This window comes from Schistosoma haematobium, chromosome 1 (assembly GCF_000699445.3).
Source record: "Schistosoma haematobium chromosome 1, whole genome shotgun sequence".
In the NCBI taxonomy this organism is placed as follows: Eukaryota; Metazoa; Platyhelminthes; class Trematoda; order Strigeidida; family Schistosomatidae; genus Schistosoma; species Schistosoma haematobium.
Window position 1 is genome coordinate 11,072,288 of NC_067196.1, and position 19,594 is coordinate 11,091,881.

Genomic DNA, 19,594 nt, shown 5'->3' on the forward strand with positions numbered 1-19,594 from the left:
CCCAACTTCGAGATCAACAAGCTGGATTCCGTAAGAATCGGTCGTGCACAGACCAAATAGCAACACTACGGATCATCGTCGAACAATCAATTGAGTGGAACTCGTCACTATACATCAACTTCATTGATTACGAAAAGGCATTTGACAGTGTAGATAGGAGAACGTTATGGAAACTTCTTCGACACTATGGAGTTCCTGAGAAGATTGTCAATATTATCCGGAACTCATACGACGGACTACAGTGCAAAGTCGTGCATGGAGGACAGCTGACAGATGCATTCCAAGTAAGGACCGGAGTCAGACAAGGCTGTTTACTCTCTTCCTTCCTCTTCTGGTAGTCGACTGGATTATGAAGTCCTCGATATATGAGGGAAAACACGGAATACAATGGAGAGCTCAGAATCAATTAGATGATTTGGACTTCTGAGGTGACCTGGCCCTCCTATCGCATACACATGAACAAATGCAGATAAAGACAGCCAGTGCAGCAGCAGTATCTGCTTCAGTAGGCCTCAACATACACAAGGGGAAAACCAAGGTCCTCAAATTCAAAACGGAGAACAGCAATCCAATCACTCTTGATGGCAAAACTCTGAAAGACGTAGAATCCTTTACATACCTAGGAAGCATCATCGATGAACAAGGAGGTTCAGATGCAGACGTAAAGGCGAGGATCGGCAAAGCAAGGACAGCATTCCTACAATTGAAGAACATATGGAACTCAAAACAACTTTCAAGCAATATCAAAGTGAGAATCTCCAATACGAATGTCAAGGCAGTTCTACTGTATGGAGCTGAAACTTGGAGAACTACAACAACCATCATCAAGAAGGTGCAAGTATTTATAAATAGCTGTCTACGCAAGATACTAATCATCCACTGGCCGGATACAATCAGCAACAGCCTTTTGTGGGAGAGGACAAGCCAGCTTTTAGCTGAAAGAGGAAATTAGGAAAAGACGATGGAAATGTATAGGTCATACACTACGCAAATCGTCAAACTGCATCACGAGACAAGCCCTGATTTGGAATCCTGAAGGAAGGCGGAAAATAGGAAGGCCAAAGAACACATTACGTCGGGAAATAAAAGCAGATATAAAAAGGATGAATAAAAACCGGAAGGAGCTGGAAAGGATTTCCCAGGACAGGGTTGGATGGCGAATGCTGGTGAGCGGCCTATGTTCCTTCACGAGGAGTAACAGGCGCAAGTAAGTAAGTAAGTATAACACTTTTAAGTAAAAGATTTTATGTTTCCATCAACCGGCAGCAGTTCCTTCGTTATTTCACACAATTCGTCGTCCATTGACGACATGCTTATTTGATATGTGTAATGTGACCTTGAAGCGACGTACTCATTCATCATTGGCTTACATTTATAGTTTAATTTAGCCACTTCTTTCAATAACATACATCGTTTATAATCTCACAACCGACGTTTGACGTTAAGATGATATCTGAGCCTTGGCACGTGATACGTTTATACTTGAACAGCCAATCAATTATGTGACTTATTTTAATAAGTACAGGTTTATATCCCCCGTTTTGGGTTGCATTGTGTGATGCTCCCCGGTTGCTGAAACAAATTTAGTGTATCAGGCTTCGAATCTACTTTCACTTTTTAAAAAACGGAGTGCATAAACCAATAAACTATTCTTGCAATATATAATAATGTATAACTAATGATTTTTAAGATTCTCTTCTATAATTAGTCAGCCATTTATTTTTGATGTATCGGATGTAAAATCAGAAGGCTTTCAGGTTTGAATCAAAAGGAAACTAACAATGAACATATTAGCTAATCTCTGGTAGTTGACTTCTTCTTCCTTTTCATTTATTAAGACGAACACGATCAATGCTTTTTCAAACCTCATATAAAATTCCTACACCTTCAATGTTAATGGATTTCTATCAGTCGGTTTTAATCATATAACGTTAAATAGCGCAAGCATATATATATATATATATATATATATATATATATATATATATATATATATATATATATATATATATAAACCGAGACTAGTGACCATATCACAACTTGATCGATAGAGTTTGAACAGCATTGAGAATACAGTGTCTTTAACTTTGAAAGTAACGATAATACACTTAGATCCTATGGTCTATATGATCGTTTCAGTATATCGCAAATCGACTATAGGTGGAGCTGTTGATCACTGAATTAAAACTCACTGGTTGAATGGAATCATTTTATCAGTCAGCTTTATATATACTAAAGTCGATTCTGTCTGAGTTCATGTGTGTGCACATCTGAGACCCGAACTGTGAAGAAACATCTATCTAGAGTGTCTGGTTTCAGTCATTCTACAGCTGATGTTCATTCTTAGATATCTAATCTCTGAAAACCACTCAAAACCGACACTGATTTGAATTTACATCCACTTGACTAGTCCTAAAATGGGACGAAACGGATGTCATAGAATCTACTCTCAGCCACAGTGGAAATATCAGCTCAATGAAAATTAGCACCCATTTATCCATACATATGAGTATATATAAGGTTTAATCATTTATTACAGTTTACTGAACTATGTCATTTAATATCATTATATAATACAAGGCAGATGCTGCTTACTCTTAAATACACAAATCAGTTTATAGTTGGTATACTCCATTTTCAGCCAAAATGAAAATCATTGGAAAGGGGGGTTACTTTCTTCAGTAAATATAATAACTATCATAAACATAATGATAACCTATTATCCTACCTGTAAAAAATTTAATTCTTTCGAAGTAATTGGCGGTTGTAACGAAGTGAATTTCTCACCCAAATCTTTCTATGGAAATAAAAATCAACGGATTAGGAAATAGAATATGACGATTAATCTGAAAATATGATAGAATACAAGTATAAATTTACTATTACATCATAATATAATGCGAATTTCCTATAGAAACTAATAAGGATTTGATTAAGTAAGAATACGGGGATGTAACTTCTAAATAACTCAGTTTATTTAACTCAAATACAGCTGGTTTGCAGTAGGTAAGAACATGCATAACAGAATACATTTCAATGTATACCTCATACATATATGTGTTAGTTCAACTATTTAACCAAGTATATTAATATCATACAAATATGTGACTAATACAAACTATCAGTTTTATTAGTTTTCATTACGCAACATTCGATTCAGGTTTTCAGTACGAAGTACAAACTAGTTAAGCACTCACTAGACAAATGTGACTAATATAACAAATCTATTCAAATATTTACAATGTATTACACTCTTACTTTAACGATCAAATAAATTCTGTACATACTCAATCAGTAAAAAACAAGAATAAATGTGAGAATTCATTCTCCTCCTCCCCCCTTAGGATCTCATCAACAACGGCAGAAAACTTGATTGAAAATTAATTTGAATGTACATTAGCTTAGTGTAACAATTATTTTTTTTTGTGGCCCAGTATCTGACTCCATTTATTATCGCTTCTGATTGTTATTGAAATACGCATGTTGCTAATCTTCGTATACAATTATCGACTTAGATTGCGTTAGTGAATAACGGAATTAAATAAGTCAAACACAAGAATGGAATTTGAATATATATATATATTGTGTACAATCATTGATCCAGGCAGACGATCAAAGAAACGAAGCGAAGAAAATAGAGTGAAGTGAAACGAAACGATGCGCGGTGGAGAAGACGTGTTAGCAAAATTAATTTAGCCAAGCGTCGAACAAAAATAAGTTACAGACACATAATGAGTAGGGTAAGTAATTAGCACGTATACGATCATATAAAAAAAGTCAGAATTAGTAAGCGAATAAGTGACAGGGTAAAGATGTGGCTTGAGAAGAACCAATAGATTAGTCTGTCCAGAGGCTAGAATAACATAAATGAGCTGACACAGTACCAGCCCATATAGATTGAAGTCAAGACAGTTTCTGAAATTTTATTGAATATCTTTTCTATACAATGATAATTTGCGTGCTCACATTGACTTACAACAGAAATCATTTCGGTAAGTATTTTTCATTTATTCTATAATTTTTAGTTTCAAATAAATATTATGAGTTGTATGCGGTTGATAAAGGCGTAGAAACAAAACAAAATGAGTCCATTCACTTTATATTATTTGTTCGAATCTTTCCATTAATGTTTAGGATTGCAATTGATCCACAGGCACATCCAGCTGACGAGTCTCAAAAATGACGAAACGCGTGTCCTAGATTCCACTGCTAGCCACCATTCATCTTCTCTTAAAAATGGATTCATGTTATTTTGTTCAAACTATTGTTTACTTTCTCGTCCTTTTGAAAATTAATCAAAGAAACCATGTAACTATGACACTTACTCGATTTTCAGGAACAATTAATTTATAACCTTTAAAAAAACAATTTTTCTCAAAGATTTCTCTGTGACGTGGTACCAAATCACCTATATAAGCACAAAAATATATGAAGAAAGAAAAATGATTAAGTTCTTTTCAATTAATCAGTACATTAACTAATGATGAGTATTGTACACCCATCTTAATACTAGTTAAATTCGAATAACGGACTAATTTTTCAAAACGGAAAGGCAATACAATGTGTCAGTTAGGAATCGGCCAAATAATAAGTGCATATGATCGGTCAAGAAATGGCTTTCTTCCCCGAAATATAGGATATAAAGTAGTGATAGTTTAACTTCCTTAAAGAGGGTACATACCTATATACATATATGAATGGGTGTACGGAAATGTGGTTCAGTTGAGCAAAACAAACTTTCTTCACACTCTGTCTTTTCTCTTAGATAGCCAGGTTCGTGTATAGAAAGGGTGTGTATCAGTATCGCTTCTCAGATATCACATGTCATAGCAATAAAGATGAGTATTCTGTGAAGACTAGTTCATTTTTAAGTTATTAAATCATGAAGTGGGGTCATTTAGAAAATTGTTAAAAAATAAGATTCAGTGGACAGTTCGAGACAATTCAGCTATGTACACTTACAATTCAAAAATGAGATCCAACTCAAAACTTCAATTCTCACAGTAATTACAATACATTCAAATCATTATTTTGAAATTCATTGAACAACATCTTCAAGTATAGTAAACTTTAACGATATCATGTAACCAATGGTGAATATTACTAGTGAGTTTTGTCTTTTTCCACTGATTACAGCTGCCTAATTATTTTCTTCCCTAACCTTAGGAGAAGGTAATATCAACCGTTTTTATATAGATCCAATAAACCAATAGTGTACATAAAAATGACTCAATCTTATCTACTGCTTACCCAATGTTTGTGTAATCAAGTGCAACTGATCTAAATCTGATCGACCAGGCCATAATGGTAGAGAAGTCAACATTTCAGCAACAACACATCCAATAGCCCATATATCTACTGGTGTACCATATTGTGTATCACCAACGAGTAATTCTGGTGCTCTGTACCATCGTGTTGCCACATAATCAGTATATTCATCACCTGGTCCAGCTAATGAAGAGAACAGAAAGGAACTAGAAAGTGAATTTAGTGATTTTTCGATAATTCAATAAAAAAGGAAGGATAACAAATCTATATGGTATATATTAGCGCAATTGCATTTCCAGACAAATCAGAAAGTAAGATTAAACGAAGATAATGAAGAAAATAATATGAAGCTTACCATGTTGAACAATAAATTAATACAACTAGGGTAGGCTCAGGATGTGAACAAATGGTTTTTGAACACATAAAGGGAATTTGAATTTTTTGTGGAAAAGGCTTCAACAAACCCTAGTATACACGCCTAAACACTTTTCCAGTAATTGAGGGTTCGATTTGATATCTATACAATAACCTGTCACAACCAAATGTTTCACAATACAATATGTTTGTCTATTCAGTGTTCTTATTTGACTACTGGAATTCGTTTGTTCATTTAGCTACCTAGGTATGCGTTCAAACAACCCTACTTTGAGATCACAATTGCTCCTCCCTATCCATGTAAACTGATAGACGCAGTAGGATGTGACACAATCATCTACATGGCATCTGAGTTTTTGATAAAACATAGACTTTGACTTTTCGGTAATGATGAATAAGGCTGCGTAAATGTCCTATTTATCACTAATTTAAGTCTTCATTTCAACGTAAGGCTATTTGAGTTACCTCTAGATTGTAGAGTGATATTAAAACGTTTTTGGGTGCCAATAGTTTAGTAGGTATCATCATATTGCGACCTTTCCATTGGTTCATGAACTTCAATGAATAACCATTTTCCATAAGTGATTCAGTTAAGAGCTTTACTTTTCCCTCACTTGTATCGCTAGTGCACATACGATTGTCTCTTTATCAACCTAGGTTTGAACAGAACTGGCCAATGATTATGAAAACTGTTCATTTGGACTTTTTACATACCAAAAGTTTGATGAAACCATCATTTCGTCTACAAATTAATACATCTTAAAAAATAAGTTGGTTATCTTTTCTTCACATGTAAGACAAACAAGTTTTTTTAAAATTATGTTGAGTTCTTTTAACCAGCCGTTCATATTTTTATGTTTGTCACTTATGATTATAATATCATCCACATACTACATATATAGGTATATTTTTTAAATTGAATCTTCAAGTAAACTTTCAACTTCTGCTAAAAATACATCAGCTAACAGGGATTCTTAAAGGGCTATCTATTGTCACGTTACCATTGAATAATAATAAATTGTTATTGATTCAGATCATAAATCGATTGATGCTAGACCACCGTTGGAAACCTGGAAGCACTGGACGGCCGTTTCGTCCTATTGTGGGACTCCTCAGCAGTGCGCATCCACGATCCCGCTCGCGGAATTCGAACCCAGGGCCTTCAGTCTTGCGCGCGAACGCTTAACTTACTGGACTACTGAGCCGGCATCCAATGATGATAGTGTCTAACCTCAACCAATCCACGAAATTGCGCAACCATCTTCCATTGTACTGAGGTAGATACCTGTCTCTACCCTACATGGATTAGCTCCATTGGTCAAGGCTCACTAGTGACTAGCTTCGTGAGGGAATTCTCGGAGTTCTAGTGAGAAGCCGTGACCAATGGAGTTAATCCATGTCGGGTAGAGACAGGTATCTACCTCAGTACAATGGAAGATGGTCGCGTAATTTCTTGGATTGATTGAAGTTAGACATTAATACCATTGAATACCGGCCGTCTCAGTTGTCCAGTAGGTTAAGCGTTCGCGCGCAAGACTGAAGGCCCTGGGTTCGATTCCGTGAGCAGGATCGTGGATGCGCGCTGCTGAGGAGTCCCACAATAGGACAAAACGGCCGTCCAGTGCTTCCAGGTTTCCAACGGTGGTCTAGCATCGATCGATTCATGATCTCAATCAAAAACCTAATAATCTCCACAACCCTTTTACTGGTAATAAATTGTTAATCGTTTTGAAAAAAAATAATAGTAGAAAGTTATTTAATCAGATATAATTACGTACAATATCAATAATCTTTTTAAGAGGTACTTTTAACTTATTATTCAATATGATACGATTCATAATATTGTTTTCTTAACTACCATTGTTTTTCTGTTATCTTCCTATATATATATAACAAGTATATATGTGGTCAGATTGTGTTCTTTAATCTTCATCTCATTTACATTATCCCGATCAATAAAACAAAACTAATTGTTTTCCATTAGTGATAATTATTTATTTATCCAATTTAAAGTATATAGATTTTGAGTATTGTGTAAGGTACTGAGAAATATCTACCATTATAAATGGCTTAATAAATTTGTAAGAAAAACTATAATAGAAAAGAGTAAACTATTTGATTAACCATTGAAAAGAAACTATATGTAATGAGTGATATAGTTCAGTTGAAGAAATAGTCAAGAAAGACTATTATTTATTTCACTGGTTGAAATCATGAGTCAGTTGAAACTAGACCACCATGGAGAACCTGGAAGCACTAGACGGCCGTTTTATCATAGTATGAGACTCCTCAACAGTGCGCATCCACGACCCCGCCCCCCGCGAGATTCGAACCCAGGACCTATCAGTCTCGCGCCAGGCGCTTATCCAACTAGACCACTGAGCCGGCATCCAACGGTGTTAATGTCTAACTTCAACCAATCCACGAAGTTGCGCCAACTGACTCATGATTTCAACCAGTGAAATTTCTAAAAATCTCCACAAAACCCATTCTGATATTATTTATTTAAGGAAGATCATCTCATTATTATGAAGAAAGTAAGAGATAACTATATCATGATCGTTATAGGTTACTATTCAAAGTTATATTTGATATGATCTCAAGCCAATGAACTGAAATATGTTTTAGGCTCGACTATCTACAATAAAGGATATTGTAAGGGGCTTTTTCCAAAAAATATTTTACACTAAGTAGATAGGGGATTATAGTCAGAGAGGAGTTTTATGGAGATTGTGGTGATTTAATAATTGAATTCATGGAAAACCTGGAAGTACTGGACGGCCGTTTTATCATAGTATGGGACTCCTCAGCAGTGCACATCCACGATTCCGCCTCGCGAGATTCGAACCCAGGACTTATCAGTTTCGTGTGCGAACTCTTAATCTTTAGACCACTGAACAGGCATCCAACTGTGTTAATGTCTAACTTCAACCAAACAACGAAATTGGTCTAAATGTTAAACGTTCGCGTGCTTCCAGGTTTTCCTTGGTAGTCTAGCTTCAGTTAACTCATGAATTCAATTATTAGTTAGGGGATTATGATACAATTTACCAGACAAGTAAAAGCTTCAAGTCAAGTCATTTTCTAGGTCTCAATGATAGAAAATATAAATTATTTAGGAAATATCTATGTTAAATGTGTTTGCCCGCAAAGGAGAATCGGATCTCGAACCTTTAGTTTTATATATGAACTTCTAGCTTTCAGACTACTAAGCCCGGATCCTATGGTATACTAGTTTAACTTCAATTAACTTACACTATTACGCGACTATCTCCCACTGTTTTCGACAACTCGCTTACACCCGACACGATTGAACTACACTGGTCGCTGTTTGATTTTAGTTAGACTTATACACCACTGGATCAGGTCCTAGTGATCTAGTGGTTAAGTGTTCACACGTGAAATGAAAATTCCTGTGTTTAACTCCCTGTTGTGGGATCATAGATAAAAGCTATTCAGGCCGTCCAACGCTTCCAGATTTTAAACGGTTGTGTAACTTAAATCGGTCAGTAATTTCAGTGGAATTCAACAAGTCCCATAGCCTCATACTGATTATTATATTATTGTTATCAAAACAAATAATGTTAAGTTGGAGGAGTTAAACTCACTTAATAATCTTGCAAAACCAAAATCACATAACTTTAACTGACCAGATTTTGTAATAAGTATATTCTCTGGTTTAACATCACGATGAATGCACTAAAATACAAATAATCATAAGTTAACAGATTAAATTATAGACAAATACACATTTAGAATACCTAATAACATCGACTATTTATTAAAATCGGTTAGTGTTTAGCATTGGAATATAGGATATGAGTTTCATCCCATCCAGGAATTGTCAACTGGATGAATCCGCATCTCGATGTTGATATCCATACTCGGACCCAAACCCATCGTCATTTGGTTCGAACGCCAAGGGGTTATCCAATAAGCTACCATGTTCAGAAATTCACAGTCCCATCCAAATTACAAGTTCTAACAACGAAAAAATACAAATTCTTAAAACTAAAAATACACACTCGTTGCACAAGCTAGTGGTTCAGCAGCTCATTGAATAATACCTTGACACTTGAAGCTAAAGGCGCTGGGTTAGAGTCCCGGACTGAACATCAGTATTTCGATGCTGTTGCATCTAACTGACAAGTCTCTAGTAGGACAAAGCGAAAGTCCTGGATTTCACTTCTAATAACTATCCAACAGTAATAAATTCTGTGGATAAATGAGTATGTCGTTGTAATTTGCTCAGGATTTACACTTTCTTTCAAAGACTTATCAATTGCAGTTCATAAAATTAACAACTTGATAATATAAATTCTTACAAATGAATGACAACAATTATTTAAAATAAACAGTTTGGCGCAAACTGAATGGTAGTGTAAGGTAATTTCAAACATATGCCGACGTCAGTTAGGCAGCTACTCCTAGGTTGAAAATCATAGTTAGCCTAAAATTATGATGATACAGGGAAACGAAGCTTAAAAGTCTCTGGTATCATCACTAATTCAGTCAGTTCGTAATGTGGTACACAGTTCTCGTTCAATAACATCTATGTATATCCATTTTATTTCCAACTTGGTTTCCTCCATAAATCTAATTCCTATTTTGATATAAGTTTTACAAAGAGAATAGATGTAACTACACTATACTACTGAATTTCAGAAATTTTTTTAAAACGACATTGAAACGTTTTATACCTATTGTTAGCCAATAAAAAACACTGACATCTTTGACGTGACAGAAATCACTCGTTCAAAGTAAATAAATAAATAGCCGAATAGGATTGACACAATTTTAAATGGTTTAGGGGAATAAGGCCTTATTCCGAGTAAGAAAACTAACCCTTTTAGATATTTCTGTACAAATATGGTATTATTTCTACCCTAGACTTACACAGTACAAATTTTCCTGTCAATTCAAAGTGAATAAACTATCTCATAAATGCATTTTCTATAAAGATACTCGTTAAACGATTGTGAATTGATATTGCTTTTTGAATATCACCTTGAAGTGCTAAAGGTTGCTAATTTGAAATTGATTAGTTTGGAAGTATATAACAGATTGATTATAAAACCTATTACTAATCTATTAACTAATTGGAAATTAGATTGTTTCGTTCTAGTTTATGTTAAAGAAATACCCATTCACTCACTTACTAATTAACCTACAGAAATCGAACACTAAACATTGGGTTCTGAAGATAAGAACAATACAACTTGAAAAGTAGGTTGGAACTGTAACATTCATTCAGTGTTATCGTAGTGATTAAATGTTTCACTCTCAATACAACTAATCTTACCAATTCATTTAAGCGAATAATTCAGTTCAATCATTACATATAATTTAATTTATAAACCCAGAAAAACATAATTCAATATTGAAATAACATTCTCTAAATGAGGATCCTATTTTAATGCTGCCGATCAGTGCAATTTATGATGAGTAAATTTCTAGCATTCATTTGATGTTTTTCTCTCGGATTAATATATATTTTTCTTGATACTATTCATCTTACTAAAGGCTAAATAAAGATCTAATGTCGATGAATGTCATTAGTTCAAAGAACTTGACCAATTCAGCTTAGTAACTTAACAAAAAAAGATACTATGAAATGACATAAATAGCTCTTTGACATATATGATAAATCCGATGATGACTAGTAGTGGAATCCACGACGCGCGTTTCATCCTATTTGCTTATGACTTAAGACAATCCGTACAAGATGCACACATATGCCAATAAGAGACTGATCAAGTACAATCCTAAACATCAATAGGGTAGATACAAACAAATAATACAAAATGAATTTATATGATAAATACATCGAATAAAATTTTCCTACATTATGCGCATGACAGAAATTCACTGCTTGTAACAATTGATATGTTAATTTTCTTATTTGTAATCTATCCAACCTGAAAAATAAACCCCGCGAAAATAAACATTAAACCACAATAACAAAAAAGGAACCAATTCTTTAACAAAATACAACCAATCTAATTTCATAATATTGATTTAATCACATACATAATTGTACTCTACTACTGTGATGTAACGGGCAGAAGAGGTAAGAAAAAAACATTTGCCACCTCGTGATCTTCATTTTCATTCATTGTTTGATAAATGATTCTATCTTGGTTAAATGTCTCGGGAATGAATAATATTGTTTAATTTCATTAATAATGTATTCAACTAGTAAACTACTAATTCAATCTGTTCAGTTTCACATCCTAGTGATCAGTTCCATGAGAAAATTAACATATTATCTTCCTTTGTCATTTCTATACTTATCAAATCCATTTTTCTGTCATAACTAGTAAGCTGGTAGAAACTAAGAGTCTTTCCAATAGAATGAGTGGTATCTATCCATAAAGTTACTTATTGTCACTAGTACTATTCTGAAACTGGATAATTATCGTATCTTATCGTGAACTGAGTGAAATTGATAATATACATCGTTGACTTGCAGCCAAGTTCAATATCTAATGTCAACCTAACGATAAATAACTTAGTATAACTTTAATTTCATAAAACCCTTGTTAAGCAAATAATATTTAGTGTATAATACGACATCAATAGCTAAAAATATTTTCTTGTAACTTTCAAATCCCATCTGCGTAAATACGCTATGGTGTACCGAGAGTTTAAAGCACAAGCTGATTTGACTACCTAAACACTAAAACAGATTGGCTGTACTTATCAGTTCCTGTATGGATGGGAATATTAATTAGTGAATAGATTATTAGTGCATGTTTGACGAGTGCATTTGTTTGCTATATGAAATGGTGCTGACTGATGCAATGATAAATTGTGGCTGATGAGTGTTATAAGTTATGTGGTATAAGTAGGGATACCGTAGATAGTTTGAATTTTTTTATGAACCAACTGAGTGTTGATTGTTGAGCCAGTCACCTGGCTACAAGCAACGTAGAATCTAAAATATACATCTGTACTATTTAGTTGTGGATTATGAGTGTATTGTTGGTGTTGCCTACCTGATGAGAAGGTCTACAAATCATAAGTATAATTTTACTTTTATGAACAGGCTTTTGTGTTCAGGTATGTGTATATCTAATGTGTTTATTAAGTGAAAAAATGGATTTTGATAAGTTTATTTGCTAAGGTGTTACACTGGAAATTTGATGAATTTTACAACCGATCAAAATCTGGGCAAAAATTTGAATTTTTCCGTGATTATGTGGAGTAAAAAAGTCATTTTCTTATTCTTAATTAAACTTCCGACAAAAAGTCCTAAGATTCTATGGATAAATAGTTTGGTATTAAAATTATTATAACCCGCTCAGTGGTCTACAAGTTAAGCGTTCGCTCACGAGACCGACAGGTCCTGGGTAACAATTCTGCGAGGGGTATCCAAACCGAAACAAGCTGAACATATTATCGAACCAGGAGGATTTGGAGGTCTTTATGAGCTTCTCACTATTCAATTAATGTATCCGTGTAGGGTTCTCTACATTTTATTGACGATGTTTATAACCTAGTTTACTTCTTATTTTTAAAAATAAAGTTGGATAACTCCGTTCGCATTAATTTATTGAGGTGATTTTCTCTATTGTAACGTAAAAGAGTTTATTTAATCCATTGGATAAACTGTTACGTTCTGTGAATGACCAATTCAGATACAAACACATCCTATATACTTTCTCAACTACCAAAACAGAGTGAAAAGAACGCGATTTAGTTAGGAAGCTTTAATTCCCGAATTGAACAATTGGATACACAAATTGTCTGTATACACATATTTATTCTTCTTATCCAAACAAGAAAATATAGGCTGAGATTCGAACTAAGGGTATACTTGGCTTTCTTCAATAGTGAGTCTCATTTACGACTTATCACCTACAATTTGACTTTGGGATAGTATATGATTACAGACCTAGGCCCGACATTCCTATCATAAATACAAAAAACATTATTTACAACCAGAATCATTTTATTCGATCCTGTATATCTGGTTTCAGCATAAAATTGTCAGCACAAAATATAAAACACTTCCATGTATGATTCTTTAACTCAAGCTCAGAAATGAAACTAAAAGATGCCAGCTTTTCACAATAATTGTATGTCATTTTATTTGTAAAGATTTGTGAAGGTTATCGACTAGTTTCATCTCTACCATTCTTCTCATCGCAAAGAATAAATATAGTAGGAAACATGTCAGGGCGAAAATGTTTTTGGCGAAAGAATCCATCCCATACAAATGCAGGTAAAGACAATCAGTGTGGCAGCAGCCTATACAGCAGTGGGCTTCAAAATCAGTTTCGTTAAACTGGATGAAAGATTCAACGAACACTCAGCTTCGAGATCAACAAACCGGATTAAGTAAGGATCGCTAGTGAACAGAACACATCGAAACACTACGGATCAGCGTTAAACAATTGATTGAATGAAACCTATCACTATAAATCAACTTCCTTAACTATGGAAAGGCATTTGACAGCGTGGATATAGGAGCCTTATGGAGCCCTCTCCAATACTATGGTGTACCTGAGAAAATCGTTAAAATCATACGAAATCCACACAACGGAACACACTACAAAGTGCTGCATGGAGGACAGCTGACAGATACATTCTAAGTGAGAACCACAGTCAGAAAAGTTCACTTAATATCTCTTTTCCTCTTTCTACTGTTAGTTGACTGGATTATGAAGACGTAGATGTAGATCTGACGAGAAGCACGGAATACAATGAACGGCTCAGAGTTAACTAGACGATTCGAACTTCGAAGATGATCTAAGCCTCCTACCCCATACATACCAACAAATGCAGATGAAGATAACCAGTGTAGCAGCAGCCTCTGCATCAATGAATCTCAACATAAACAATAGAAAAACCAAAATCATCAAATACAACATGGAGAACACCAACTCAACCATATTTGATATAGAAACTGTGGAGTAGGTGGAAAATTTCACATACCTGCACAGCACCATCGATGAAGAAGGAGGATGTGATGCAAACGTAAATCCAGGGATTAGTAAGTCAAGTACAGCATTCCTACAGTTGAACAACATATGCAACTCAAAACAACTCTCAACCAATATCAAAGTCAGAATCTTCAATACGAACGTCGAAACAGTTCTACTATACGGAGCTGGAAATTGGAGAACTACTGCAATCATCATCAAGAAGTTACAAGTATTTCTAAACGCAAGCTGCTGAATGTCCGTTGACCGGATACCATCAACGACAACCTACTATGGGAGAGAACAAACCAGCTTCGAGTTGATGGGTAGATAAATTAGGAAAAGACGTTGGTAGTGGATAGGACGTACATTGTGGTAGTGATCAAACCACATGATGAGGCAAGCGCTAATTTTGAATCGTTCAGCGGAACAGGAAAGAAGAAGATCGAATAACACACTGCGTCAAGAATTGGAAGCAGATATCGAAAGAATGAATAGCAACTGAAAAGGTTTGACTAGGACTGGTGGGTGGTTCATGCTCCTCCACGAGGGTTGACTGGTGTAAGGAAGTAAGAATGAATCTGAATACAATGTGTCTTGTTTTGTCAGAGGATAGATAAGGAGACAAATAAGCCAATTGCTGCAACGTATTGTTTGTACAGGATTTTCATTTCCAGATTTCGCTATTAAGATCTACAACCAGTCAATCTCTTTTGGCACATGAGGATCTTAAATGAACTGCCTCGATTATATTATTCAATTAGATGGTTTTAGTAAAGCCAAATTGTAACTGTCAGAGGAATTCGAAATTCCCATTTCGTCCCATATAGAACTCATCATCTAGATATTTCTGTATCATAGGTTTTACTACAACACACCACTGAAATATTAGCTGAAAACCTCTTTATTGAAAGTTATTATCGATTTATTACGTTCAGGATGTATATATCTCAATAAGGATTGGTCATTTGCATTTTCTAATATCTATGATGGGAAAAATAGCCCCCCCCTCCACAAACAGTTTATTACAATTATTGTATTATATTTCTGAGCCTTAATTTAAATAAACATGGAGTTATTATATTGTTACTTTTGTTCAAAAATGACTTAAAAATTAAGCAAAGTTATATTTTTAAAAAAAAGGGAACTACAATTGTACAACCAGCGTCGATACTAAAAGTCAAGATAAAATAATCTAAATAATTCAATTATATAAATATAATAATGGAAATTATTGTAAATATGAAAACAAGATCATTTAATAAAGAAGAAAAACAGAACTCAAGTTTCTATTAGTTACCATAGTATCAGGGATTGTTTCTATTTGAAATGAAAAACAAACACACGTACAAAAATAACAACAACAATAATAACACATTGAATATAAAATTTATTGAAGTACTCTGACTATTCTTAACTCAATAAATATAATTTAAGAAAATAGTAATGAAAAGAACTAGATAAAGAGACAAAAAAGAGGGGAGTAAAAGGAAAACGGTAACTAAGGGAAATGTTAGGGGCATTACATTAATAGGATACAAGTCATCTGTAAATGGTTATTATCTTATTTTAATGATCATTTTATAAAGATACACTAATATAAATTGACTACATCAAATTACATTTAAAATATTTGAGCAATAGCTTTATCTAAACATCATACTCTTATCAGTGTTATAGAGAAATAAACATATATGATTGTTACAATTTTTTTTTATATTTGGAGAGATAATGTTGTTCAGATAGTAAGGAAAAATTGTACAATGTTCAACAAATGATGAAGATAACATGAATGAATATGCGTATGTGTACGTAAGACAGAGAAAACAAGAGTGGATAAATAGAATACATAATTTAGTACTTTTAAAATAGATAAAGAAACAAACAAAAACGTCAAAACGGAGTTTTGATAATTAAAACAATAACTTTTAAAACCTAGTTTATTCTTAAAGATTGTTTGAATCTTTCTTTGCTGATATTGAGGACTGTAATTGATAGGCATGCTTCTGATATTTATGCATCTTCAGTGGATTGGTTCAATATTACCATTAAGTCACAAACATTTTAAGCAGAGATGCATAGCATTTAGCGCTGGTATTCAGGATATGGATTTGATCGTATTTTTGGATTTTTTATTTAATTGAATGTACCTAGATTCTGGATTCCACTAGTATCAACTATCCAAATATGCTTAAAATACTTGTGAGTTAATGGAGAAATTGAAACAATTCACCCAGAATCTACAAATGCCTTAAGAGCCTAATCAATTACAGTCTTTAGTATCAACAACCGGAAGATTCAAATAATTCTTACAAGTGAATTAAAATTCATCCTTGTCGTACAAACCATTAACTATCTGAACGTAGTAACTCAATGGATAATTCATTAGTTTTTCGAAGTGAAAGCCACTGAGTTTGAGTCTCAGAGTAAATATTAATACTAGAATATTGGTACATCTAGTTGATAAGTCCCGGATAGGATGAAATGTGCTTACGGGATTCCACTGTTAGCTATTACTAAACTCCTTTCAAAATAATTGTTAAATTATTTGGTAGATATTTCTATTTATCAAGAAAGTTAAATTCGATTAAAATATAAAAAAATTAGGAATCAGACAATTTATGGCAAGAGATGAATTCATTCATGGCATGTCACTGTTTTCTCCTCAGTTAAAGAGCTTAGTGCCCCCAAATGCCCTGGTACGGCCGAGAGTGGAGAGAGTCCGTTCTGCCTCTCTAAATACTCTCACATGGCCACGCGTACATAGCCTCTGCCAGGGAAGTCCTACTCACCGACTTCTTGTGGCGCGGGTGTTGTTTACGAAATTGAAAGGATAAAAAGCGAATGTTCGGCGCATTAACGTGGTTGGTGGACATGGAGAGTCCACCCTAGGGGAGTTGGAAAACTCTGATTCCGAACCAACATGGGCTCCAGTATCCCGAAGTAACAAATGGTGTGTGAACCAATTACTGGTCACTGTCTACCATGGGACTGCATATCCTTACGTTGCTTCACTGCCTTGTGGATCAGACCTTTGGGTCAAAGGTCCAGGGTGTGGCCTCCTGCTTCGGTTTGGGCACTTGGGCAGTATCATAGCCCTCACACATATCAAATGAGTTTTGTGTGGCGCATATGTACCCGGTTCCCCCTTATACCAATATCTATGTGTTCAAATAAATAAAGAGCTTAGTTATTGATATGGTTTGAAATTCGAAAGAAAATGAATTATCCATCAACTGACAATAAGTTATTTAAATTATAAATGTAACTAAAACTTCAAGTTTAAAAAGGGTTTTCTTAGAAAATATTCGAAGTCATAGTTTCAAAATAGTTAAGATAACTTTTTTAAATTACAGAATCTAACAAAAACCGAAGAGGTTTACGTAGAAAACAATATGAAGATTGAACTTAATGAGTTGTCATAACAGTTAAATAAAGGACTAAACATGAAAAAAGAGGAGCTGAAATACTTCACTTACCAAGGTAGAGAAAAGTTAACCACTGACCTTTTGAAATACAAAGATCGAGTTCAAATATAATTTCCATGACTTCAGAGAATATCTATAAAGGATAGTTAAAGTGTCCATTGATCATTTTAGATACATTCATTGTCTCCACTTTGTCCCCGTTATCCAGCACTTGATGTTCTATCCAGTTATAATGACTATTTTGTCCACGTAGGCATAGTTTCTTTGGAATGTGCCCAATAAAATGTGTATAAGTCTGTCTTCCTATCCTTATAACGCACATATTTTTGAATGTTTATTTAAGTCCATACAAACAGTTGAAAGTGGTATGAGAGGGGTGTTTGTCTATCTTTGTGTTAGTGAACATTACATTATATACAGTAGAAATAGGTTAGCGGTTGGAAATAAAACTTTTATATTTTCACTTGATTGATCTTATTCTTCGATTAATGATCTTTGTACATCATTCTCATAAGAACTTGTACTTTTTTCTGGTTTGTAAACTCTTATCCTACGAAACAAATATAATGAATTCATGGGATTCTGTAATTTATGTTGATGGAGAATTCTGGTGGGGTGGCCATCCTCCTCCATGAGGGGTAAAAGGCATATGCAAGTAAGTGATTTGCTGAAGCTTTGAGAAAACCAAATGCATGGAATATATTTTTTTTATTGAGAAATAATATTTATGTTATCATTGCACAATTAAGTAGGATTTATGTAGACTTTCTGTAAACTGATGATAATTTCCATTATAAATTGACATCAGAGTTTAAAAGCCACTAAAAACTGTTCAATTGTATTTTTCGTTTTAAAGGCTCCTTATAGCAGTATTTGCCAATGATCATTTCTACGGGATCAAACTAACTATGTGCACAAATTAACTTAATCGATTTTGTAGTATAATCAATCACTGATTTAGTCAAACGCAATGTAGAACATGTCACATGTGTACATCGGTATAAGTTCCCAAATCCAGTTAGCATAGTTAGATAAAATTGTCTAGACGAATTTCATGGCAATAGAGATAGTAACAGTATTAGTAGTAATAGAAAAGATTAGGGATAGGAGATACAATTCTAGAAGAAAATAAAAATGAGAGAAATAATTAGAAGAATTTATCAGGAATTTAGGAACATTGGATCTGAGCTAACGATTTTGAGCCATATCGTTCAAATTCTCTAACCATTGGTTGCAGTTATCACGTGGAAGTGATACATTATCAAAGGATGCAAAAACATTTGTAAAGATAAGATGAGTTTAGATTCAAAGAAATATGTCATCAGAGAAAAGGTTGAACTCGATATGCAATGAGACAATAAAATCGTTTGAATTCAAAGGAAATTCATTAGACAAATTCGAAATTACTCTTCTTAACTGGTAGATTAACGAACATTTAATACAAAATTAATGTATACAGGAAAGTATTTTATGTATTACAATAGTCAAGTCTTTTCAGTTAAAGTAAATCAACAATAGAAATCTATTAAAATAACATAATCTTTATTTAGATGAGGAAAGTTTTGTTTCTTCGGTAAAAATGAATAGTTTTCATTG

General features: G+C 34.0%; 1 protein-coding gene across 1 annotated transcript in view; it reads right to left on the reverse strand.

Moving 5' to 3' along the window:
- CDKL1_1 (Cyclin-dependent kinase-like 1) overlaps positions 1 to 19,594 on the reverse strand; it is a 39,293-nt gene that overhangs the window by 7,432 nt on the left and 12,267 nt on the right. Inside the window, exons 5-9 of the mRNA XM_051209978.1 lie at positions 11,489 to 11,561; positions 9,252 to 9,342; positions 5,251 to 5,451; positions 4,326 to 4,408; positions 2,729 to 2,797 (exon numbers count right to left, since the gene is read on the reverse strand). Coding sequence (XP_051073134.1) covers positions 2,729 to 2,797; positions 4,326 to 4,408; positions 5,251 to 5,451; positions 9,252 to 9,342; positions 11,489 to 11,561 — 517 coding nt within the window. The remainder of the gene's footprint in view (positions 1 to 2,728; positions 2,798 to 4,325; positions 4,409 to 5,250; positions 5,452 to 9,251; positions 9,343 to 11,488; positions 11,562 to 19,594) is intronic.